The following is a 26,468-nucleotide window of genomic DNA, read 5'->3' as shown; positions in this document are numbered from 1 at the left end:
TCTCTCTCTCTCTCTCTCTCTCTCTCTCTCTCTCTCTCTCTCTCTCTCTCTCTCTCTCTCTCTCTCTCTCTCTCTCTCTCTCTCTTCCCCCCCCCCCCTGCACACCATCGTTGTCCTAGCCGTCTCCTTCCTTCTGTAATGCTCATCGTTGATCAAGTGATGGATCAGCTATAGCGGACGGACGCCCAGGAATGCTAAGTCCCAGCGGAGTCATGCACCTGCAGAGCTTCAATGGAGGAGGATCCATGGGCGACACCCACTGAGGAAGATGGAAAATGGTCTTTGACTTTTTCTTCTTGGATTGAGTTAATAACTAGGAGAGGAGGAAGCAGCTAATGCACCACGTCCGTGTGTCTGGCAGGTGAAAGGGACCCCGGTGGGTAAATGTTGTTTACTAAGCATCCAATGATCTCTGGAGTGGGTGGGAGGTATGGGGGTTTCTCAGGAGATGGGGGACTGTTGATTTTGTGATTTTTTGGGTTAATTTGTGTTTGCTAAATAAACACACGAGGACGGCAGCAGTGTTGCTGAATCTTTCTTTCCACTATTCCCTAATGGCCATGGCCTTCTTGCAGTAATAAGTGTGCTCTGGTTGCACTGGCACACTATCTCCAATCCTTTAATTTATTGTTTATGTATTTTTCAGGACTAGGGTTAGTTATTATAATAACTATAATAATGCCTATCACTGCTACTATTGGTGCAACTATTATTTGTTAATGGTCAATGTACCCTTATTTTTAAAGTGTTACCGTTGAGGAATGATAACTCTGAAATCAAGCGTTATTTTTTAAGTCAGTCGCTCACCACTGATCAACCAAGACTCTTCATATTCATTTTATACATTATTAGGAGTTCATGCCCTTAGTTATTGACTCATTCTAGAGAACAGAACTCCACACAACACTAACTTTGTTATCTCAGAGGCAAAACAGATGAATATCAAAGTTGCCAAATAAAAGTGAGCGCCCTCTTGAATAACCACATAAACTATCTTGTAACTATCGACGAATGGGAGAGCAGTGTTCTTACCCCGTAGGAGGTCAGCGCTGGCGTGAGGTGCATTGTGGGTCCTGAAGAGCTGCCAATCAAAGTCATCTTCCTCCCCCTGGGTGAGGTCACACAGGTTGGGGTCAGAGTCCTCGTCAAAGGTGCAGCCGGCCGCTAAAGTCGAGACACAAACACTTTGGATTATTGAAGAGGTACGGCTGGGGGAAAAATGCATGTGTGCTTGAAATACGTAACATTTTGCTCTCGCTGCTCAGGAAAACTGCCATGAATCTCCCCACATGAAACACGGGGAAGCGCTTTCACCTGACAACAAATCAAATGAGCTCCAATAACCCCGAACACCCACTAAAGCTTTGCACACAGAAACACCCTAAAGCAAATACACACACACAAACACACACACACACACTAACACACACACACACACACACACACACACTAATGTGCATACAAACACACCAAAAAACAACCCACAGGCTAATGTGTATACACACACACAGACATTCACACAAACACAACACACAAACTAATGTGCATACACACTGGGCCAAATCAAATAGTAATAGCCGTGGGGAACACGGTCATTATTATAATACATCACAAACCGCACAACATTCCAGGCGCAAAAAAAAACTAATTTAAAAAAATGATCCCTATATCTAATGGCTGTAGCTTTGTGGCCCTTGAGGCGGTGGATAAAGTGTTTCTGCAGCTGCTCCTGCATCTGCTGCCATCTCTCACATGAGCTGCATTGCGAGCAATATGCAACAAAACTGCGGGAGGTTCGGGCGGCCCGGGCCGGATATAGTCCAGTCCGGTGGACATCGTCGGGCAGAGTTGTCACACTACTGACGGGGTTAATCAGAGACGGGACCTGAAGGTGCCCCCGCCTTGTGTCTCCCGCTTTATTATTGCTGTTAATTCCTCCTCCCTAATCTGCCATTAAATAAATTGAGTCACCGTGACGCCACGCGGACGAGCAGCAAAATGTGTCCCCCACCTGTCACCACCTGTCACCACCACCCATCCATCAACATGATTACAAACCTCAGGACCCTTATCGGGATTATGTTAATGTCGCATTCAAAAATAGGTCATATTAATATGAGGGATAAATATATGATATGGTCTGTAGCGTAATCGTGGCCAAATAGGTAAACATATTAAAGGCAGACGTGAAGTGAAGGACACAGGTTCCATGCTCTTCACACACCAGCCGGCCGAACCGGAGCGTGCATGTAGACCACTGCTCCGCCGACCCACACGCTGCAGAGTTATTCAAGTAGACGCAAAAACAACCAAATCCAATGTACACTACCCCCCGTCCCCCCGTCCCCCCGTCCCCCCCGTCCATCACCACCCTCCGAGGTAGAATCAAGAGACCCGGAGCTCCACATCCCAGGAGACCGGCTCATCAATAGCAGCAGCAGCAGCAGCAGCAGCAGCAGCCGGCCCAGAGAGAGGGGGGGTAGCTGCTCCTCCTGGGGTTTGATGTATTGCCCTGAGCGGGGCGGTTGCCGCCCAGATCCGCTGTTCGGGGGCCAGGGGTTAATTGTCCCACACTGGGATCTATTTCTAAAAGAGGAGCGGGAGATACAGCACCTGACACATCCAACCGCTTGCACTTTATTATCCCCCGCCGCGTCTGTAAATGGAACCCGCCGTGAACTCCTCTCCTCCACGAGACTCATCGTTTCCCCGGCGCTAAGAATCGGAGTGAGGCCCGCTACGCCGGGGAATGTCATCTCTGCAACAAAATGGATACCGAGCCTTCCCACGACGGAGGTCAGACTCATCTCTAGTCGTTGTGTGGTGGATGATGAACAAACTCTTTCTGTTGCATTGGCTGTCAAGGTAATAACATTCTGGACACAACATCCAATGTAGTTGAGATGTCCTGAGTTGACCACATACATGAAAGGCTAATTAACCGTTTTCCAACTGCAGCGTTGGTGTAACGTTGAGCAGTCTGCGGGGAACAGATGAATGACTACCTACCTAACCTATGTCCGGTCGTTCAGGTGGGCTAGGGTTGTACCACCAGGAGATGCAAGCACTACAGAGAAAACCAATCAAGATCATATCTTTCATTTCCCCTGTCTCGGCAAAGCCTCTACTAAGCACATGAATAGATTTATTTGCGTTTTAATTGCCTATATATTAGCTGTGGAGGGGTGACGTGTAAATGTGTTATCTTAACACTCCACCTAACATTACAGATATATTTATTGTTGTATACAGCACCCAATATATTTCACATCCATCAAGCATGTTTTTGTTATGAAATTATTTTATATAAAATTCGTTATCTACATGCATTTCACGAAGAGATGAAGAAAGCTATTCTTAATATGATATTCATATTCTGAGCAGCAAGCAAGCAGTACGTTAGGGGACGTCCCCCGGAGAGATCATCAAATCACTGTTACCTACGGGCCGGCTCTATGAATGATACAACCTGGTGTCTGCTGTTCAGTTTGAAAGCCTTAAGAGTAACAAAGAAAGCTCATGAGGGAAGGCCGCCGCCTCATAATGCAATAATAACGACTTCCCAGCGTGCCGTGCTCCGATATTGCATCTGTGGCAAGCTTTTCATTTGCAAATTACAAAAGATTCTTAATAGAATAAAGTCATGCAAAATATTTTTTTCATTTCACTTTTTTTCCTTCATAAACAAATTATGTAATTGAATTAATAACGCTGTCCCCCGGTTTGGAGGTCTATGAGCAGACTTTGAAACAGATCACAGACACTTATTTTTACTGTGTAAGTGCAGCAAGACAAATATATACATTTTTTAAATTAGGCTTAATTGATTTATAACACTGCCTTTTTTCCATGTCATTAATTTGGAATAAACGTGCACGCAATAAGAGCTACAGAAACTTCCAATGCAATTGTGCACTCTGTTAAAAGGGTATACATTTACACACTGGTCAAAGGTAACAAGTTTACACACTGTTAGAATTGTATTAATTTACACATGGTAAGAGGTTACACATTTACACATGGTAAGAGTTACAGATCACACACTGGTGAAAGGTACAGATTACACAGTGGTAAAATTTAAAGATTTCTAGTACACTGGTGGTAAAAAGTTTTCCATTTACAGAGTGGTAAAGCTTATACGTCTATACACTGGTCAAAGGTAAACATATTCAATATATAAACCATCTCTTCCAATGGCTCACTCACACACAGCGATACAAGATAAAAACGAGAATAGTATAGTCCCACAACTTGGTAGTATAAATGAATGAACAAAAGTAGTATTTTTAGGCAGCTTGTCTCGTGCAGCCCCCGGGCAGCCACTGCAAGGCAAGGCAACGTGTGTAAAAGTGTACCCTACTTGTTATAAATGAATTTAATCAGGAATGTGTGTCATGGGAGTTCTCCCCATTGGACTTTGGGATGCACTGTGCCTCCTGTGCTCTGCTATCTCATTAGGGTGTTCCTGCATCTCTGTTTATCCCCCGCATTTAAGCCTGCGTGTGTCAAAAGCCTAAGCTGATTTAAAGGGAAGTTACGTCAAGAACTTTACCACTTAGATGAATTGCAATGAATTGCTCCCTTTAAAAACACGCCCCCCCTCCCCCCTTCGACCACACACACACACACACACACACACACACACACACACACACACACACACACACACACACACACACACACACACACACACACAAACACTGTTACCATAGTAAAGTCCAAAATAAGATATAGTTATTAAAGATGTTATTTTTTCTTCAGCCATTTTGAAAATAAAATAATGAAAATGCACAATATGCAAGCTCCATTCCACACTCCACAGCGCTGGAATGTCACGGTGACCTCGGCTCTCCTTATCAGGATCCAGGGTGGTAATGAACCCCCTGGAGCAGGATGTGCAGGCGCTGATAGCATCAGCTTCCTGCAGGGGCCGGGGAGCTCGCGGTTCTGTGGGAACACTCACCACACCTGAGCACCACTTTACCCAGACAGCCCATCTCAGTCTGGAGAGAGAGGGAGCATCTAGCCCCATCCAGGAGGGAGAGAGAGGGAGCATATAGCCCCATCCAGGAGGGAGAGAGAGGGAGCATCTAGCCCGATCCAGGAGGGAGAGAGGGAGCATCTAGCCCCATCCAGGGGGGAGAGAGAGGGAGCATATAGCCCCATCCAGGGGGGAGAGAGAGGGAGCATATAGCCCCATCTCAGTCTGGATAGAGGGGGCATCTAGCCCCATCTCAGTCTGGATAGAGGGGGCATCTAGCCCCATCTCAGTCTGGATAGAGGGAGCATCTAGCCCCATCCAGGGTGGAGAGAGAGGGAGCATCTAGCCCCATCCAGGGTGGAGAGAGAGGGAGCATCTGGCCCCATCCAGGAGGGAGGGAAAGGGAGCATACAGCCCCATCCGGGGGGGGAAGAGACAGAGCATCTAACCCCATCTAGGAGGGAGAGAGAGGGAGCATATAGCACCATCCAGGAGGGAGAGAGAGGGAGCATATAGCACCATCCAGGAGGGAGCGACTGAGGAGGAGGCCGTTAAGGGAGAACAGGGGGCTGATTTGCATTGCTGCAGTGAGGCTCAGTACATCAGGCAAGAGACAAGTGTATTTATTATATATATATTATATATTTATTATTCTCTACGTGAGGCTCTCCTCCACACAGTCCCCTGGCGACTTCTGTAAGCCATCCATCGCAGCTCCTGAATACGCAATGAAATCATCTCTCCCCTCCGAGACGTTAATAACTCAACCCCTGGTGGCGAACACCTCGCTGAGGCGCGGGACGACCAGGAAGTTGATTGAAAAGGGAAACGTCGGAGCATAATGGCAGCAGCGGGGCTATGTAAAGTAGTAGATGAAAAAAATCGAATGTTCTTCAGGAAAGTGGGATACACGAAAAATGTCAAATAACTGATTGTGTTAGGGGCTGGTGCCGGTTTAGTACATAGATGTGGGTGGGTAACAAGGGTGTGAAGAAAAGAAATACAGCCCACTGATATCCAGGTGGCAGTTTTCTTCTGCAAATTATTATTTTCTGCACTGGTTTTATAAAAGGTACGGGCTTCCCTTCACGCGTGGCCGCTTGATGTTGAAAGCTTCCAGAAGTTGTAGATGTTCCAGAACAGTAATCAGCATGGTTTCCTTTCTTTAAGCACCATCTCTATCACAGGGAGGGGGGGGGGGGTGGATTCAAGGACATGCAGACAGAGAGAGAAAAAGACCACACACTGACTTTCTCTCTAAGGAACAAAAGAGAAGAGACATGCTTTATCATCTGTGTGTTTTCTGCTCTTGGCAGTTGAGGAAGGGTGAGGCGAGGTTGCGATGACAGTGACGATCACTCCCGTTAACTATACAGTAGGTTCTCTTCCTCACGTTCCTGTGCCTCCATTTTAGATTTGATATTGACTCATTATTTATTTAGTTTTTTAAAAAAGGCTCTAGTTGCGTTTCCTGAACTCATCCCCGCCTGACATCCAGCTACCATTTGGAGATGGAACCAATCGGATTCCCTCCAATGGCTGAAACTGATCGGACCAGATCGGCAAACACACGCTGCGATTCGCAGTAGGGAGCCGATTGCTTCACGTCACACGCTTACACCCTTAGCGTATGTATTAACATGCCATTTAGGGTTCACTAGCCAAAAGACACCTTTAGAGATAATCAACCTCATTTCTAAATCCTCCTTCATAGCAAGGTATTAACCCTGCTTCGTATGGGGTCCGAAGGCTAATTCAGCTCACATTAAAGAGGACCTTCAAGCTCAGTGAATGGGGTGTGTGCTTGTGTGTGTATGTGTATGTGTTGTTTTTGTGTATACTTGTGTAGGTATGCGTCTGTGTGTGTGTCTTTGTCTGTGTGTGTGTGTGTGTGTGTGTCTATGCGTGTGTGTGATTTAACTGCAATTACTCCTGAGTAATTGCTACTGAGTAATTCCGATTCAAAGTATTCTATGTCTGTCTAGTATTCTAAGAGCAGCACCTGCGAATACAAATCCTGTGTGAACTCCGGGTATCGTATAAACGTGCAACCCTCGGCTAGCTTGCTGAGATACAGGGCTTTGTTTGCTCAACTTACCAAACGAACTCCGCAACACAACCTGTGTTTGGTCAAATGCATCTATATGACTATACTTTTTAACTGTCATTCCCTCCCACACGGGAAACACATCAGGGCTCCATCTTGTTAGACCACCTACCCAGTCGCTTGCTCCCTCTGAATGCTCATTGGTAGCACTTTAAAAATAAAAAGCCTCAAACACAATGCTGCTTACACCAGAGAGGAAATGCTTTTCTCACTGTGGTGAAGGAAAAGTGTTGTTGCTGGCACTATGCGTTGTTTTTTTTATTGTATTTTATATTTGAAAATATATTTTTTACAGGAAAATATGCAATTGTGAGAATTTTGCAACAACACTCTTTCCAATTGCGATTCTTGCATTATTCCTTTGAGTATCATGTGAGACGAAGGCAATCTAACGTGTCCTTCAATATTTGTCACAATGTCTGCAAGGAAATCAGTAAGGAAAAAAGAGGAAGAGAGAAGAGAACTTCGGAACCTACGAAACCTTTCTGTGTGTTTTTAATGGACATGCACCCACACCCTTGATTAAAATACCTGCCGGAAAAGAAAAAAGCTCTTCACAATCTCTTTACACATAAAGGTCAGCATTTCATAAATAATGGAATGCTTTTGACATGTTATTAGCCAATAAAAAACGAAATGGGAACTAAAGCGGTCGCCTCATTCACCTTTTTACATTTTTCTCTCCTTCTAATACTTGTTAAGCTGACTCATTTGGTCTTTTCAAGGCAAGAAAACCTCCAAACCTCTAAACTTCTAAACCTCCAGACCTCCAGACCTCTAAACCTTTAGACCTCCAGCCCTCTAAACCCAGAGACCTCTAAACCCCCATCCCTCCAGCCCTCTAAACCTCCAAACCTCCAGACCTCTAAACCTCCATCCCTCCAAACCTCGAAACCTCGAAACCTACAAACATTTAAACCTCCAAACCTCTAAACCTATAAACTTCTAAACCCCCATCCCTCCAACCCTCTAAACCTCCAACCCCTCTAAACCTCCAACCCCACTCACCCAGCATAAGGGCTGCTCTTATGAGGACATTGCTGTATGGTTGGCTAAGGACTAACTTCCCACAGCAGCTGCCACCTGTCTACAGTGTGATGCTGTGCATCCATTTCATTGCAGCTGGGACCAGCAGATTTGCTTCTATCCGGAAAAAAACAGACCCAGACATCATCCATGGTGTCTGCTGTTGCAAAAACTGCAAGAACTTCCGATTGCTCCAGCCTCCAGTCAGCTGACCTGACTTCAAAAGGTTTGCCCTGAGAAACGCAGTGCTCCGGAGACAGAAAATGATTCAGAAAGACGCACTCCCAAGTTCAGTTGCCCTTAAGGCAGACAGAATTAGAAATGTCAAACGTTCAACTCCTACTCAGGAGACCTGCTCCATTACAGACGGCTGACACTCCGCCGGTCACCCGGTGGACATTGCTTTATCCGAGGCACGCGGCTGGCGGGAGATGTGCGGTGTTGATGCTTTAGCCTGCATCGCTCTGGACACAGAGGAGTAGCAGCATAAGTGTTCTCTTGGTGGTTGATCAGTGGGATCCTAAGGGGTGGTTGGAATTCCAGTGAGGCGAGGGGAAGAGAAGAGTGGCAAGACGGCAAGACGGCAGCCGCTTGAAAAGGAGGACAGGGAGCAGGCCGTGTTCCAGTCATGTTAGCAGGAGATGACAAGAACAAAAAAACGATTTGAAAGAGATTAGCCACACTTCAGCCTCAGCCCTTTGGAGTCCCACGTGAAGCTTCCTGGGATGTCCCCATATGGAATTAATTTATAATCTTCATAATATTCTTAACCGTTTGGAGAGAATTCATATTCTTGTTCACCGATGGCTGAGAGCGTGTCCCGTAGACTCGACGGAAATACTGTGAAGTTTCATGCGGTACAAAATATGACAGTGTACGTGTGAAGAACCTGACGATAGGAGAACCTGACGGTAGGAGACTACCGGCACCCCGCTGCTAAGTCCTAATTCATCCAAACAGACAGAAATAAACAAGAGAGGAGGAGGGTGCAGAGAGTGGAGTATGGGAAGCACCTAGGAGGAGCTTTCTACTCTGGCTCACTTGATCACCAGGGGAACTTGGGTCCCAGGGGGGGGGTCTGCCAAGATAGTCTGCCAAGACATGTGGATAGAGAGCCAAATAAGAAATATGCGGGTGGTGGGAGCTGCAGAGGTTTAAAAATGGACCCAAACACCCCCATTCATGCCCAAGTTAGATTTAGATATGGGAAAATGTGCTTAGGCTTAACTTTCACTGAGTCACACAGGGAAAAGCCAGCAATGGCCTTTTTTTTATCGGGGTGTTTTTACCTCTTAGTTGATAACATGGCAGTCAATACTCTGTTTACAGTATTATTTTTATTTTTATTTTATTTTATTTTTGTTATGAAGAATGCAAGAAGTTTTGAAACAAGAGCGAATTTGACTGTGAGCCGGGATGAGTGTTCTGAGTGGTATGCTGTCAGCATTAACCAGGAACAAAATGGAGCAATTGAATCCGGTGGATTCCATTCCAGAAACAATTCCCACCAAGAGTGGCACGTATCCCGTGGCTGTGTTCCTGTAGCACAGCCACCCAGGAGTGTTACAGGGGGCAGAACATAGAGCTGAGGCTTTCCACTAGGTCAGGCTGAACCATGGATACTTGAAAACCACTTAAAGTTTAACTGAAGAAACATCTTGTCTTGATGGGAGGTTCTTTGTGTTGCTTATGTGGTAACTCATCATGGTTGAAAAGCACTTTGAAAGGGTTGGTTTATTTAGTTTTCCATTTAAGAAAGTGTTGAAATATAAAACTTGAGGACAACGCTGATGACCTCAGGCGGGATCAATGGTTTCTTTATTGTGTTGTGATGTGTGACCACAAAAAAAACATCTCATCAAACTAAAGAGCCTCATTTAATATCAATATAACTCACTCCTGGGGAATCAATGCAGCTTCTGAGGGTATTATGAGTGCTGGACAACTTCAGTTTATCTTAAATCATCCAGATATCACCACCGGCAAAAAATGAATGGCTTTTGCGTATGACATTTCAAAAGTGATAATATTTTTAATAAAGATATTCTTTAATCTTTGAAAGGCTTATTGACATAAATACGGCTCGTCTTAAGGTAGGAACCTTTAGATTGGACACTGCACTTATTTAGCCACAGAGTAGATAGACAGATATAGAAGATGCCAAGCTTAATATCTGTCATCCTGATATGATATAGAGAGGGATGCCAGTTGCTCTTTTCAGTAATACCTCTTCATAAAGGTATACATTTATAAAAAGCGGCACCAATTTGGCAGCTGCCGAAGAAGAAATCAACCTTCAATCCATCTTCTAGTTTGAGGCGAAAAGTGTTTTCTGGGTTATTATCAGGTAGCTGGCATGTGCCCAGTGTTGACTTAATGTGCATCCACCTGTCGTCTGGTCGTGACGGATGTGTTCTGTCCTCCTGGTCTCCACAATATGAGATGAGGTGGCATCCTCAGCACTAACCTGTAGGGGTGGGAAAAATAATCGATTCTTCGATGCATCACGATTCTGTGTAGAATGATTCCGTCTCGATTCAGAAAACTTAATGATCGGAATAAAAAATATATATTTTTTCTTTTTTTATTATTACATTTGTTTGCCTCTTGCAACATTCTGTTCGACAGAGAAGGATAATTTGAGTAGTTTTAAAATTATTTAATTTATCTTCAATGTGTATTGGCCAATCTGATTTGTCTGGACGCGATTGCGATTCAGCCTACACAAAGCATGCATGCAAACCCACAGCCAGACACACGAACGACGAACAAGTTCTTATTTGTATGATTGACTAAGAGCAGCTTTTTCTTTAATGACATAGAAAAGAAAGATTGGAAAGAAAAGAAAACTAAATCTGTTTATTTTTTACCTACTTCCATAGTGTGTTGTAATGCAAGCTGCATTGATTATTGCATTGTTCTTAGAAAGTCATATTTGTGACAAAAGCTTTTTCTCAAATAAAGTATTAGATAAGGTAATTAATCTGTTGAAATGTACATGAAAAAAAGTGCTTTGAGATGCATCAATAATCGTTTTAGAATCGAATCGTTGACCTCTAAATCGGAATCGAATCGTGAGGTGCCAAGAGATTCCCACCCCTACTAACAAGGCCAAAGCAAGCTGGCAGCCACAGAGTACAGCTGCAGCCACTCCAGCAGCTGTACTCTGGCCCATGAGGGCCAGCCGGTCAGTTAGACCCTCTTCAGAATCTTCCCTTCACGTATCCAGCAACAGCTTTGGACTGGGGGGAGGGCTGCATAAAGTGAGCATAGAACCTCTCAGAATAGCCCTAATAGGAGAACAACCTATTGTTCACTATTATTACGATTGTATATCATTATTGTTGTTATTATTATTAAGACGTCCTTGTTGTTTTTTCTTGTTTGAGAAAGAACCTAGCAGGGCAATATACCATAGTTCGTAATACAAGCCCATAAGAACATTAACATTCCAGTTTGTTAAAGCTGTGTAATGACAATTCTTTTGAATGACCATGGCTTCATATCACGTGACCACCTTTGTTTTCCAAACATTACCTTGTAGCTGCATTGTTGCTATAAAATATGCAATTTAAAGGAGACATATTATGGCGTTTTATGACATTTTAGTCATAAAATGTCCCCTTTAAGGCCCCGTTTACACAAGGACGCTTGCGGGTAAAAACGACAAAGTATTTTATCGGTAGTGCCTTTCGTATAGACGGTGACGGCGTTTTTGGGGCATGAAAACGCATAAATCGGAAACCACCCTCCAGAGTGGAAAAGTTGAATACGCTACGCCGTAGCGTTTCCGTCTACACTTCCAAGACGCAAAACACTGCTCAGATCTGCTCACGTCGCGTACGCGTTTACGTCACATACATGGGCCAGTACAAGGAAATAAAAAAACATGTCAGATTATTTCCATGCGTCGGACTTTCAAGCTGCTCTGGCAGCTCAAACAAGCGTACAGGAGTCTTTCGATGAAATGTACAGGACATGTACAGATAGTATTACTGAACAGAGAAGGATCTTTTTGGTTTTTGCGGCACTGATAAGAGAAGAAGGAAGATTCTACGCATGCGCTCAGACATGGCGGTGTTGTGTGATAGTGTATCACAGCACCACCTAGCCGCCTGGCATGCATACCCAATCGAATTCCACACACTTTTGTGTCACCGTATGCACGCCGATGTCCTCCTGAAAACGCTTGTCTAAACGCGGAATAAAAAGTGAAGACGCAACGCTACTTTTGCGTATTCTGTTCAGATCGTCATCGTGTAAACGTAGCCTAAAGCTTTCCTAAATTAATTGTGAAATTTCTTATTATTTTATGCTCAGTGATACTTAGAAGAAACATCTGAAAGCTACATCCCTGCTTAATTGATGAATGTTCGGCATGTTCGCTGCGATGATATGAGATAGCAATGATCTTTGGCTACTCTGATTTACTTAGCGTAAAATAATTAAGTTTGCCTTAAAAAGATCCACGTTGCCTACTCTAAACAATGCAATTCATTACACAATGTCCTCCTTCTGGGACGGCTCAGTCCACATTAGTGTACGTGGAGTCATGCACAAGTGATACATTTTGGAACCACAGGAAAACAATCTAAATGAAATGAGTATAGCTCATTTAAAACATAAAACACGTGAATGGACGTTAATGAGGTTTGAAAAACAACTTAATGTGCAGCAACTGTGATACAAACAAACTAAACAGAGCAAATTACATTTTGTCTGCAATAAAAAATAATCTGTTCTCTAAAGTTTTGGTTTTATTAGCTATAGCCTATATATTTTAATTGCTATAATGAACAGCCCGCGTTCATAATGTGCTCTCTAATGGGCCGCTGCCCTCCTAGTCATTCTGCTGGCCGTATAACAGCCTCATTAGAGCGGGGCTCCAAAAAAGTTAAGCGGTTTAATCTCGCAACGTCTGAATGTGAAGATGAAAGGTGAACCAGGTGACACGTAGCGGCGCATGCAGACGCCCTGTTTCTGTTCTTGTTTCAGAAATACACTTCCTTTCCCCATTTCACCGCTTGCCTTCATAAAGGCGCGCGCCCCGTGGTTCAATCTCACATTTTCTGCGCAACATGCATCTGTCTCGCTTATGTTCAGAGAGGACTGGTTGAGGGATGTATTGCCACCCCTAATTATGAATCTAATTACGTCGCAATTGGCCCACCGTTGTTGTCTGCCGAGTTCTGTGAAATTGCAATTTCATCGCATCTTTGAACACAGGTGAGCTCTGACTCCTCTTTGTAAATGCAAACAGAAGCAGCCATTTAAGGTTCTATGTGGTGGTTGTCTGTGTGTGAAAGTGTTATATTTGAATGTGTGTTTGTGCGTGCGTGTGTGTGTGTGTGTTACAACCGCGCATGTTTGAGTGACACATCCAGGATGAATTAGCCCCCATGTTGTTCCTAGTAGCTCGGAAAATATGTCATCTGTGGTTGCTGTGTCACACCAAAAAACGAAATTCTCCCTGCACGACTTCAGTCAAAGTGTAAGAAAAACAAGTATTCGTAAAACGCTGGTTTGCCGTTTGCCTTTTCATCTGGGAACCCCGAGTTGGTACATCTCACTCCGCTCTCCGACACACAGGGTTAACCAGCGGGGCTGAGGATGCTGCCCTAGAGTCTGAGCGGAGCCCTGAGGAGACGTCTTTAATCAGGAGTTATGGACCCCCTCTGCCTTAATAGCACTGCATCTAAAAACACTCGGCAAGTTAGTGATTCTGAGCCGAGAGCACGCACACCGCCACCTTGTCAGCATCTCGGTGTGAAGCCATTTGGTGGAAAAATGAGCTCAGACGCCGTGTCTTCCCCTCCTCATATCACCCTCCATCAGCATTTCCACGGACAGCAGAGGTCTTGATGTTGTTTCCAGGCCCAGTGAGGAAAGAGGCTCAGCCACCGATATGTTTCCATTCGAATGTGCTGCACTGCTCTCTCTCTACAGCGTCCTGCCATGTATCTCACTTCCTCACAGTTCGCCAAAACCACATTGACTGGGTTCCGGCTCTAATACCCAAGCAGAAAATTTGAGAGAGGAGGGGGTGGGAGGGCGGAGGGTTGTACGATTGTGGGGTTGAAGGAAGGCCGGGAGCCTGGAGCCAAGACAAATGGAATGCAGAAGGCCCAGACAGGGCCTAGCAAGGAGCGAGAGCACTTCTAGCCGCGGTTCCCACTGCATCAACATCACATTAAAGAGCCAGGCTCTGTGAGAGAAGGATACGCAACAAAAGGGGCAATGGAGGCAATGCCGTGCAATTGGGATGAGAATATCATTGAGACTCCTGAAACCAGCAACTGGCTATTTTACTTTAAGGGAGAGAGTAATGGGATCATATAGGAGGAATAAATTAAAATAGAACAGTGAGTGAGTGACCTGAGGTCAAAACAAAACTATAATTGAGCGCAATTAACACACCATGGACAGTACATATTGAAATGTGAGGATAAGAAGAGAGCTTTATAAGCTCAGGCTGAGTGACAGCACGCATAAACCCACCAAGTTAGTTAGGCTACCAGGCCTAAGAAGTATCTCACTGGGGATTTCACAGCCAAGAACACGGAGAAAGAGGAACAGAGGCATCACAGGAAACTGTAAATGCAAGCCATTGCAATGGAGAAAAACACAATTTTCTGGAAATGTTTGCCAGAAAAAACGAATCCACGTTAAATCCTTGCACAGTCCTGCGGTTTGAGCTTCTCTTAGGTAATTTTCAATCCTCCAAGGCATTGTGTAATCACAACAATGTAATTAGTCACTGAGAGACGTAGCAAAATCACATCTGGACGGACATATAAAATATCCCATCAGCCCTCAGAAGAACAAAAAAACGACCCGTTCTTCCGCCCGTGGCCGTGTTAGAAAACCGCGGCGGGAAGCGGAGCAGATGTTCCTCAGTTCCTCTACGATCACTACTCGGAGGTCGACACGGTGGAAGTCCAGGTGCCCCGTCAGATTGCCGACGTGGGTCGGGGATCCTGGGTAAAAAGGGGTGGTGACTGGAACGTGACTTCTTAAGACTGCACCTCCATTAATCACACTTTGCACGCCTGCGGCCCACCGAGCGGTGTGACAGTGACAGGGCTGAGAATGATTAATACTTAATGCGGCGTTTAAGAGAATGATTTATGCCATCTGTTAGCGGATGACATGCTGCAGAAGTTGGCTTCACCACTCACACTTGGACTCCTTGTCAACAAGGATTAGCAGGGTGATTCATAACTTCATCGAGGAGCAGGGGGTCACCTCTAGAATGAGGCTGACTTTAGGACATCCCACAGAGGAGGGGGGCGGGGGAACGACTGGGCGGAGGTGATAGTGTAACCTCAGCATCTTCTTAATTGGAGCTGGACAGAAGCAACACAATGCGGTCCAGAAACACTTTTCCTGTTGTTCCCACAGATTGTGCTGCCCGTAATGGTTCCTTAACCTCAAGAGGGTCACATGGTGCAGGGCTAATGTGTGCCTGAGCACTCACATTGGAGATTTGAAGTTTCCATTCCAGTGTTCATCGATGCAGTGTCACCTCTTCGATTCCCTTGTTTTTCTCATCCTCGATTTTGATATTCAAACAACGTGTTAAATCCCAAACACAAACAAGTATGCAGGCCTATCCACCAAGGTCTGCAGAGTTGTCCTGTTAATCAATTTCACATTAATATCTGAGGTTACTCTCTTCCTCTCTCCCTCTCTCTCGCTCCTGAAATCAATACCCCAACACCAAGCTGTGATTGAAATGATAATCTGTTAGGCCTTTGAAGCCTAAAGTAAACTCAGTGTAAAATGTTTGTTGTTAATCAAAAAAATAACCTCTGATGTACAGCACAAAGCAATCTATTCTAAGGATTGGCCAAAAAAAACACACAACAGCCTCAAAGCAGCATCAGCCTAACCTGGCTCAGTCCCGGCCACAGCCACTGTTTCATTATGAAGATCAAAGGAATACTCACGACTGTACTGCAATGTGCAGAGAGTGAGCCCTAAGGAGCTGCTATTCTCAGCCAAAGTCAAACCATGTGTCTTCTGGGAGAATGGGAATTGGGGAGATGTTTGTCAGTCATGAGCAAGCACAGACTTGTGGGCCCATACAAAAATTAGCGACCGCCAGCGGGGTTGAGTCAGAAGAAAAGCTATGATTTGAGAGAAAGCAAATGAAGCCAAATAATCACAAACAATTTCAAAGAAACCTTGGCAGATTTTTCAGAATATCATTCCTTTTACGATGAATATATACAGGTCACTGATTTGGATTCTGATGTCAGCACATCATCCGAGAAACTGTAATCCCTAGAAGATTAAAAAGGTTTTCCGAGCATTATTTAAATCTCTCATGGAAATAAACTACTGAAGGAAGAAACATCAAAATATCACATACTTTTGTGATTGCAAAATAGGACCCTTGGGATAATTCCTTTACTTTGCATACAAAAATAATAACGATTTGTTGGAACAAGTGAACAGTTGGTGTTGCCAAAGGTTAATGTTTTTGTATTACGGTGCTTTGCTCAAATGTTTCTTTCAAAACTCAATCCCTTAATACCTTAACTTGGAATAGCCTGTAAAAAACATTGCCATTCTCTATTTCTCCACTATTTACATTATTATTTCTTACCATGCCAACCATAGTTGATACATTTTCAGCAACCAACAAACAAATGTCTTTGCAGCTGTTGAATGTGTGGACTACACATCAGATAACACAACTCTGAAAAGGCTCCATTTGGAGATAGCCTTACTAGGTCTATCAGGAAGACTAGGACCTCGTGAAATACTGAGACCCTGGCTGTTCCTCGTCACATGGTTAAACTGGTGTTCAGTAAAGCCTACATAATGTATTTATAAAGCAAACAACGTTTTGAACAAATTACTGTTTCAGAAATACAGACCCTGATTGCATTTCTTTTCTTTAACTGTAAAGTATTGGTCACAGATTTACCTTCAGATGTCGAACCATTACCTTGAGCAGTCTGTTTCCACAGTGTCAGTATGCAGAGGAGGTGAGAGTCCCTTACAAATGTAAATGCATACCTATTTGACACTTGCCATTCTTTGTTAGCTGGTGTTAGTCCCTCCCTTGTTGCCCATTATCAGCGGTAATTACAGTTGTGTCTCGGGTCCAGCCAAGCAGGCAGAGTTGGGAAGGTAATTGGTGGAGCAGACAGACCTCTCGAAATGACACTTTCGCTGTCAGAGAGCAAATTATTCCCTCCCCCAAAGCTGACAACAAATTGCCACAATAACAGACCTTGTTTACATGCCTGAAAAGTCATAATCGTTCATTTTCAGCTAGGAATATTTTAAATGATATTTTCTATGAAAATAAATGTATAATGATGTTTTTAACATATATTTATTTAATGTATGTGTACATTCAATCAGCATTAATTATAAAATACACAAAATATGGTAAGCAGACAACTATAATTTTGGGTAGAGAATTGTAATGCTTTAAAGGCTACAACATTGACTTGTTATTTGTCTGATGTTGAATCAACTCAAAGAAGGCTAAATGAAAGCTGTATCCTAAATACAAACCCCTTTAACCTTTGCTAGTAACTGCACCGATCACCTCTAAATATAGCACAACAACAACATTTAATCTATTTGAACGACACTAGATACTTTGTACACAACAATGAGGTAGTGTTTCGACTACACAACTCCTTCAATTGTGTAGAGCATGAATTAATACATTATTTCAACACAATACCTCCCTGATAGGTCGCTACATAATCAAACAGTCACAACAGAAACCATATCTCAGATATATCACAGAACTGTATGCACCCTGAACAATTAATTGTTGGCCCATTTATAGCAAGGCATCTTCCAATGTCTAATTGTCTCTGAGTTGTAGATTTAAGAGGCCTTGCTTTGTTACCGATGTTCTTTGGCAGTGATGGATTCACAGTTGTTATAACCACCCTCAACCCGTTCTCCACACTGCACCGACTGAGAACAAAAAAAGAAGAAAAAAACACAAGGTGATTATATCTGGCACCGTTGAGGCTTGAAAGAAGCATGCATTCCCCCGCCATGGGTTGAGAACAGGAGGTATCATTAATGACATGTACCCATGCTCAATTGGGCCCTTGCAATCTAGACGCCGCCTGATGCAACCATCCGAGGAACCAGAATGCACACATCTCTCGCTCTCCCAAGACGCTCATTCACAGTTCACTCCTCTCATCACTTCATTGAAAAAAATAAAAGTGGGTCATCGCATCTCCAAGGCATAGGCGGCTGGGAGAACCTCAGGAAGACAAATCTGCTGTCACTCAGCATGCCACTTCTATGTATCAACTGCAACGTCGTCACCAGGATAGACAAGGTAAAATAACCCCACAGCCCTAGACCAGGAGAGGAGGAGGTAGGAGGAAGTGATCTGCAGTAGTGAGGGAGCCTCACAGGTCGATGGGAGACAAAGATATGTGTAATAAGCCAATGATGAACTCTGAGGACCCCAGAACGCTCTCTGTTGCGTCGCCAGGACTACAAATGTGTTATTGACATTGCTCTTGCTCTGTCAGGCAGACAGAGAAATACCACTTCCTTCAGAGGGCACGGATGGATGAAAGAGAACAAGAAAGAAGGAAGGTGATAGATCTGTTGCACTGGGATAAATGATTGATTATCTGGTCATGTTTATACCTCTGAGTTAATGATTGACAAGGCATAATTAAGACACAAGGGAGGGATAGTCTACCTTCGAGGCAGTTATTTGTAAAACCTGATCAATGTGTGGACAGGTTTAGAATTCCCCGTAATGGCTCTGATGACAGTAAACAAGTCTATCAGCATTAGCTAAAGTAACAACGTGCAGGTTTGAGCCATGACTTTGTCTCTCATGGTGAAGCTTTTTTCTTGCACATCTTATAGTACATGTACATACATACTGTAAATACCATCATTTAGATGTTCTTCTCAACATATACATTCTGAACAAGAAATCTAAATGATGATAAAAAGAAAAGTTGTCAGATGAGTGTGGCAGTTAGTTTACATGCATGAATACAGGTCTAACTGTATTGACATGAGCCAATACTCTGGACATGGCTACTCCCTAATGGGATATGACTCTGAATGTAAACACTGCAGGTTTGGTTCTGTAGAATGGCTAAAAAAATACCTGCACATCAAGCAGGTTCAGACTTTACTCTCCATCTCGTTAAAATCAGGACATTAAATATCTGAGCTGACCCTGCAGGTGACCTTCTGTTACGACTTCACATGTCTGAAACTTAATGGACAATACTGGTCTAGATCATCAAACCATCGTCCCCATCTCTCCTGGCTTCACTAAAACATTTGATACCAATATCATTTGACAAAATGACCTCTTGGTTCCAATTCTACCTCAGACATTTAGAGTTAACACACTACGAAAGTAAACAATGGCAGCTCAGCACTCTGGTCTTTGTGATAAGACCTTTTGTGAAGTATGGGAACACTGTTATGTTGTCCACAACTCAGTGATGCCAAAAGACCAAAGTGCAATATCGTCTACATTCGGCGCACGCACGCTGAATGCACTTTTCTAGAATCAGCACAAGGAAGTAATTTGGTTATCGGTTAGGGATGTTGTAATGAAGCCAGGAAAGAGGGTTGCTATGGTTTGTACACCCAGACGGGTATTGTTCTTAACGGGGAGAGGAAGACACACCTACATGAAGAAATTAGCATACTGCCTATGATTGGTCGTTGAAGTTTAATGGAAAGGTGGCCGTTGCTGTGATACAAAGAGTAGTTGGCTGGGTAATAGAAGGAGTGCTGCTATACGAGCAGAAGACAGCCCAGGGCCAGACAGGATAATCACATGAGAACAATTATGTTAAATTGTATGGCATATCACCAGCAACAATGTCTTTAGTCTGTGTGTGTGTGTGTGTGCTTGTGCTTGTGCTTGTGCTTGTGCGTGCGTGTGTTTGTGGGGGGGGGGGGGGGTGCTTCTGAGATTAGACACACATTTTCACATTATGAATGCCAGCAATAATTCTAGCAATTGATTGTTTGTATGCTGATATGTTAAAAAAATGTTCGGTGAGAACGCAGCGAAATATAGAATAAAGAATGAATGCTAAACATCAACAGTATCAATATAAAGCCAGAGAGCTGACCCTGAGCACGGTGTATAACACACACACACACACACACACACACACACACACACACACACACACACACACACACACACACACACACACACACACACACACACACACACACACACACACACACACACACACACACACACACACAGAACAGGAACCGCATTAGCAAACAAACAATACCAACTTCAGGGCTCACAACACTCTAATTACCATTTTGTACTGAGATTAACTGGCTAATACGCAGTTACCGATTGGACACATTGATTTCATACTTCAAATTATGTGCGTGGGTGTGTAATTTCCAAACTGTGAGTGAGGATGTCTTTATCCAGTTTCTATAAGAACTATGTCACAATGTCTTCTATACTAGCTTTCTGCTGTACATACGTTTTTTATTTGATCAAATGTATGAATAGTGTGTGTGTGTGTGTGTGTGTGTGTGCGTGCGTGCGTGCGTGCGTGCGTGCGTGCGTGCGTGCGTGCGTGTGTCAGAGCCTACATCCCTACCATGAACCAGAAGGACCAGTGTGTGAGGGATGTGTGGCTTGCTGTGGACAGAGCAGCCCCCGGGACTCTGTGTGCTCCAGTATGAAGAGGGCCAGCAGCCCAACAGTCTGCCATGCATCACAAACAACACCACATCCTCTCAAGCGACCCAGCCCATATATGGAGGTACTTTCATCCTCTGCATGAAGTCACGGGTTCAGAAGACAAACAAAAGCAGCAGTCAGGACCATGACAGCCTTGATAGAAAATATTTTACATGTTTTACAAGTCAAATTATCACACACACATTTTCTTTCAGTTTAATCTGATACCTCATCCTCTGTCTGCTAACGGTTGTAGATAATGCTACATGTTATATGTTATATGTTGTATTTTATGCTATTTCATAAGTAATGCTCAATCCACTGACCCCTGGATCTCTAACCCTGCTTGTCTGACACACCCACTACCCGGTACACAACCTTATGCACACACGCACACACACACACACACACACACACGCACACACACACACACACACACACACACACACACACTCACATTCTCTGAAACACAACCATGCTCACACACATACACACACACTAATACCCTGGTACACAACCTTATGCACACACACACACACACACACACACACACACACACACACACACACACACACACACACACACACACACACACACACACACACACACACACACACACACACACACACACACACACACACACACAAACTCTGACACACCCACACACACACAAACACACACAGTGCAGTACAGTCTGTCACTTGAGTGACGCTGCAGCAACATGGCCGTGCTCGGCTGCAGTCGGGCCGGGCCGCATCCCCGGTCCCCCTAGCGACCTGGCTGGGGCCCTTCTGGGGCCCTGCTGGGGCCCGGCTGCAGCTGATTGGAGGTTTCAGACGAGGCAGCAACAACAGACCCCACGGGGGGGAAGAGGCTGCAGATAAAGTGTGCAAGTGTGAAGTGCGAGGTCACGGCTGGATACAAGACAATGAGTTGGGCAAGTTTCAACAGAACCTTTTAAAGCCCTCAACATACCTAGCACTCATTCCAGCAGAACACAGTGAGCAAAAGAAAATACACACAAAGACACCAGACCAAAGAGAGAAGGGGGAAGGCAAGGGCCCTGGAGAGGAGGAGCAATTCGAGTTGAGCACATGGAGACGAGTCATGCGTCTGATGACACTGGCTTCCATTTGTTTATGAAACGTCCACACAATCTGCCTCCCTCCTGGGGAATGTAGAAGCCAGTGGATTCCAACCGTTTTGGGCCTGTGACCCATTTGTTCTTCAAGGTCTGGAACTGCTCGTGAACCCAGCTTGCATCGACTTCCCCTAGTGATGTTAAGGTTCCGGTGAAATACTAAATAAGTCTCCTACCAGTCAGTTAGAAGAATAGAAAGCTGTAAGCTTTTCAAACACGTGCTTCCATAATAGATGGCCACTCTTTCGGGCGCTCCTCTCTGTGTCACTCTCCCTTCGGTTGACAGAGAGGTGAGGGGTTTAAGGTGAGGACTAGGGGACCCGCCACACCTCATCACAATCCTCCCCCCTCCCGGCCCCTCCCCCTCTCCCAATCCCACAAACATGTCCTGCTTTCTCTGACCTTTATCCAAACCGGTGTGCGAAAAAACAGATCCATGGTGCTTTCTTTCTCCCTCGATATGTCTGTTAGCAGAAGACAATGGAAAGAGGGCAGGTGTTTTCTGCGCAACCAAAAAAAAAACAACGAAGCTGAGTCAACAAGCGTGGACTCGCCCCAGGAAGCCGCTCCACCCTGCCGGTACCAGAGACCAGACAACATTTGATAGCAGTGAAAACACAGCCCAGCTGCTGGCGCAACCACTAATGATCTGACTGCCTCTGTCTGAACCACGCTAACACCCTCGCCACCCGACAGGATACAGCGGGAGGAAACTTAACACAATGCAAAAGCAGTAATCTGTGAAATCGTCCCGTTGGGGGTGGTAATATACACCGGTGCGTGAGTTGGTAACCTGCCTTTGGGGCGGTGAAGAACCATGCACTGATACTTTGACTTTGTGGCAGAACTCCTCCCGGGTTCATTTCACTTCATTTTAATGTCTGGAGTCCGAGAGACTGAAGTCTTATGAGGTCAGTCTCCACAGAGACATTTTGGACTGTGAGGAATGAGGAGTGAGTTATCAGTGGTGAGGAGTGAGGAGAGAGCAGACAGCTGAGACCAGCTATGAGCTGACGTATCAGTGCTGCTCTACACGAGACATTCTCCTCTCTGATGGCTCCTCTCGACCCACATCTCCTCTCCCATCTCTCCTCCTCTCCCCTCACATCTCCCCTCCACTAAAGTCTCCCCTCCTCTCCCCTCCCTCCCCCGTTGTCTCCCCTCCCCTCCAGTCTCCCCTCATATCTCCCCTCCCCTCCCGTCTCCCCTCACATCTCCCCTCCCCTCACATCTCGCCTCCCCTCCCATCTCCCCTCCCCTCATATCTCCCCTCACGTCTCCCCTCCCCTCCCATCTCGCCTCCCCTCCCATCTCCCCTCCCCTCATATCTCCCCTCACGTCTCCCCTCCCCTCCCATCTCGCCTCCCCTCCCATCTCCCCTCCCCTCCCCTCATATCTCCCCTCACGTCTCCCCTCCCCTCCCATCTCCCCTCAAGTCTCCCCTCACGTCTCCCCTACCCTCACATTTCCCCTCCTCTACACTCCCTCACCATGACCAGGACGCCAGCCCAGGAGCTGACAAGATGAGGTGTGTGTGTGTGTGTGTGTGTGTGTGTGTGTGTGTGTGTGTGTGTGTGTGTGTGTGTGTGTGTGTGTGTGTGTGTGTGTGTGTGTGTGTGTCTCTTTGTGTCTGTGTGTCTGTGTGTGTGTGTGTGTGTGTGTGTGTCTCTGTGTCTGTGTGTGTGTAGTGTAGGGAGAGTTTTTTAACGTCAAAGAAATTGGTTTTCAGGATGCCAGGGACATTTAAGAGTGTACTTAGGGGCTGAAGCCTTGCTTATGAATGCTGTATTAGAGAAGCCTTGAAATAAATGTTTGCACCCTCACACACACACACACACACACACACACACACACACACACACACACACACACACACACACACACAAGGCCCAATCAATCGGCTGCTGAATGAGAACATGTTGGGGTATTTCAACAGGTAAGTGCTAACACAGACGCGGCTCCATTAGGGTTCCAAAAGGAAAGGCTGTTGGTGGAAGCAGCCCCCAGTGCGAGTCCCGTGACGATTGAAAGTATTTAATCTGAGTCACACAGACTCAAACAGAGGGCTTAGACAACTCTAATCTGACTGGCCCTGAAGACACAACATTCCTGCTCATTTTGTTCAATAAAGACACAGAGAAAGGAGAGAGGAGGGACGGCAGCCTAAATAGGCATGATGGAGATAAGGAGAACCACACATTGTTCTCCGCTTTATTCGGCTGATAGAACCGTATCTCACCCACTGCCTCCCCACTGGGCCAGTGGGGAGAGTAGATATACAGGCAATATATTTCTCCTGAGGGAAAAGATTAAGTATATATTAGATATATATCTATCCTGAGGGAGAACAGAAAGCAGGAGTACGGTATAAATATATAAATATACAAGTATATAAATCTACAAGGGTCCTGGAGATCAATTTCAGAGGTTAGCGGAGGCTAACGCTAGCTGGCTCATCTGGGAGAGCGCTTGCAGTACGAAGCTCTGGTGGAACATCAAGCCCTGAGAGCACCACTCTCGTTTGTGTGGGATCCAGCAGTCCTACTATATTAAAGCCTAACAGCACAACCCCTGGGGGGAGACGGCACAGTTTTGACGGCTTGTATCCCGTTGCGTTACGGGGATATTCAACCGGAGAATACTCATCCAATGGTTGGTGATGCGTTCAGAAGGGGATTTTAACAAGTGTATTTCTACAGTGGTCAGTCGTGGTGTTGATTTGAAACCTTTACATAGACTTTAGGCCAGTTTAAAATAACTGCTGTCTGAGCCCACCATTAACGCAGCAACAGAATTGGTTGAAACAAAAATTAGGCCATAAAGTCAAAAGCCCAGTTCATTGAGAATATAATCATAATATTATATTTGAATGCCTAATTTGTGAGAATACACTGTGGCAACCCGCCACGTTGAGCCAACCAACTCCTCCCAAACAGGACACCGTTTAGTTCGGAAAAGCCAAAAAAAGGCATGTTTAATTACAGAACATAAAAGTCTCTCCAAAACACAAATAACGTAAACCTTGAGGAATCAACGGTCCCCTCCTTCGTGGGTGGAATCCCGTCACCCACGAGGACCGGTCTCTCCGTGCAGGAGCTCCAAGGCTGGGAGAGCCCAGTATGAGTGGAGAAGCGGGCTATTTAAGCCCTGCTTCTCCACTTGTTCTTCAGGTGCTCTCAATATCCTTAATTGGCCTGGGCCGGGTTGCCACAACACTCTCAATAACATTGAAATATTTTGATAAGTGTGTATTTTATATGTTTTCATTTGAACAAATATTACTTTATTTTGAAACTGGTCTCTCTTGCTTGGACAACACACACTTCCCATACATCCTTTGTGTGTGTATGTGTATCGGATGTCTGTGAAACTTATGGAACTGTTATAGTGTTGCAACTCCACCCCAGCCTACTCGTTATCTGGGCTTCCCCTTCCATCAACCATTCCTCAAACACAAAGGCACAGGCACAAACACACACACACACACACAAAAACATATTTATTTCCAGCTGTGCTATGAGCCCTTTGCGCTGCAGTTGCCATGAAAACACGTTAGTGTAATTGAGTTAATGTTCAGCAGGAGCTGATTGATAGAGTTACCTGCCTGACCATACACCCCGCGGGCTGTCTCACACACACAAACGTAACACATCTTCTTGCTAGAAACCTCAACACAAACACACAACTTACCTCTATCCCAGTAAAGGCAGACACACACTCGGACAAACAAATATCTGGTAGGATATACTGGAGCTTACCTCCCCCCACCCACCCACCCACACACACACCCACCCACACACACACCCGCGCACACGCACACGCACACACACACACACACACACGCACACGCACACGCACACGCACACGCACACGCGCACACGCACACGCACACGCACACACACACACACACACACAATGGGCCATGAAGACACTCCCCGAGCTGCCCTACGGCTTAGCAGGACAAGGTCAGAGAGAGGGAGAGAGCGAGAGAGAGAGATGTTTCTAGAACAATGGCACCTCTTTCCATATCTCTTTATCTCCCCAGCCCAAGAACGAGGGTTGTAGGATATTCATAGTTTGAAATGAGATCCAGGGTGTTTCCAGGCTTGGTGAGACACACCTCCCCTCAGTGGCAAATTTCGAGAGGAGAGATTTTTCTAGAAAACATTTCCAAAAGCATTTAACTGTGAAGAGTTCATGATCACAGGACCCATCACACGTCCTCTACTCACACTGGCCTATATCCACCTCTTTTCAGGCTTCGTTCTAATTTCACCCCAACCATATAGAAGATAGAAGTAGTGGCACCCACGGTGTAAAGGAAATGTATCTGAATGGGCTGAAAAATAAAATGTTATTTTTCCAATTCAGGGAGAGAGACAGACAAACAGGCGGGCAGACATACAGACAGACAGACATTCCAATCTTAAATCTGTCAGCAAAGGCAGCTGGCGTCAGGGGAACTAAGTGATAAAACCACAGTTCCATGCTCTCACTACTAAATGGATCTACC

At 45.1% G+C, this 26,468-nt stretch overlaps 1 protein-coding gene across 1 annotated transcript in view; it reads right to left on the bottom strand.

The window, feature by feature from the left end:
* The window catches only part of ptprub (protein tyrosine phosphatase receptor type Ub), a 140,039-nt gene that overhangs the window by 101,967 nt on the left and 11,604 nt on the right, over positions 1–26,468 (bottom strand). Inside the window, 1 exon segment of the mRNA XM_060064665.1 lies at positions 1,033–1,164. Coding sequence (XP_059920648.1) covers positions 1,033–1,164 — 132 coding nt within the window.

Source organism: Gadus macrocephalus, chromosome 11 (assembly GCF_031168955.1).
Source record: "Gadus macrocephalus chromosome 11, ASM3116895v1".
Taxonomy (NCBI): domain Eukaryota; kingdom Metazoa; phylum Chordata; class Actinopteri; order Gadiformes; family Gadidae; genus Gadus; species Gadus macrocephalus.
Note: the sequence above shows the minus strand (reverse complement) of the source record. Positions and strands in the feature narration are given on the sequence as shown.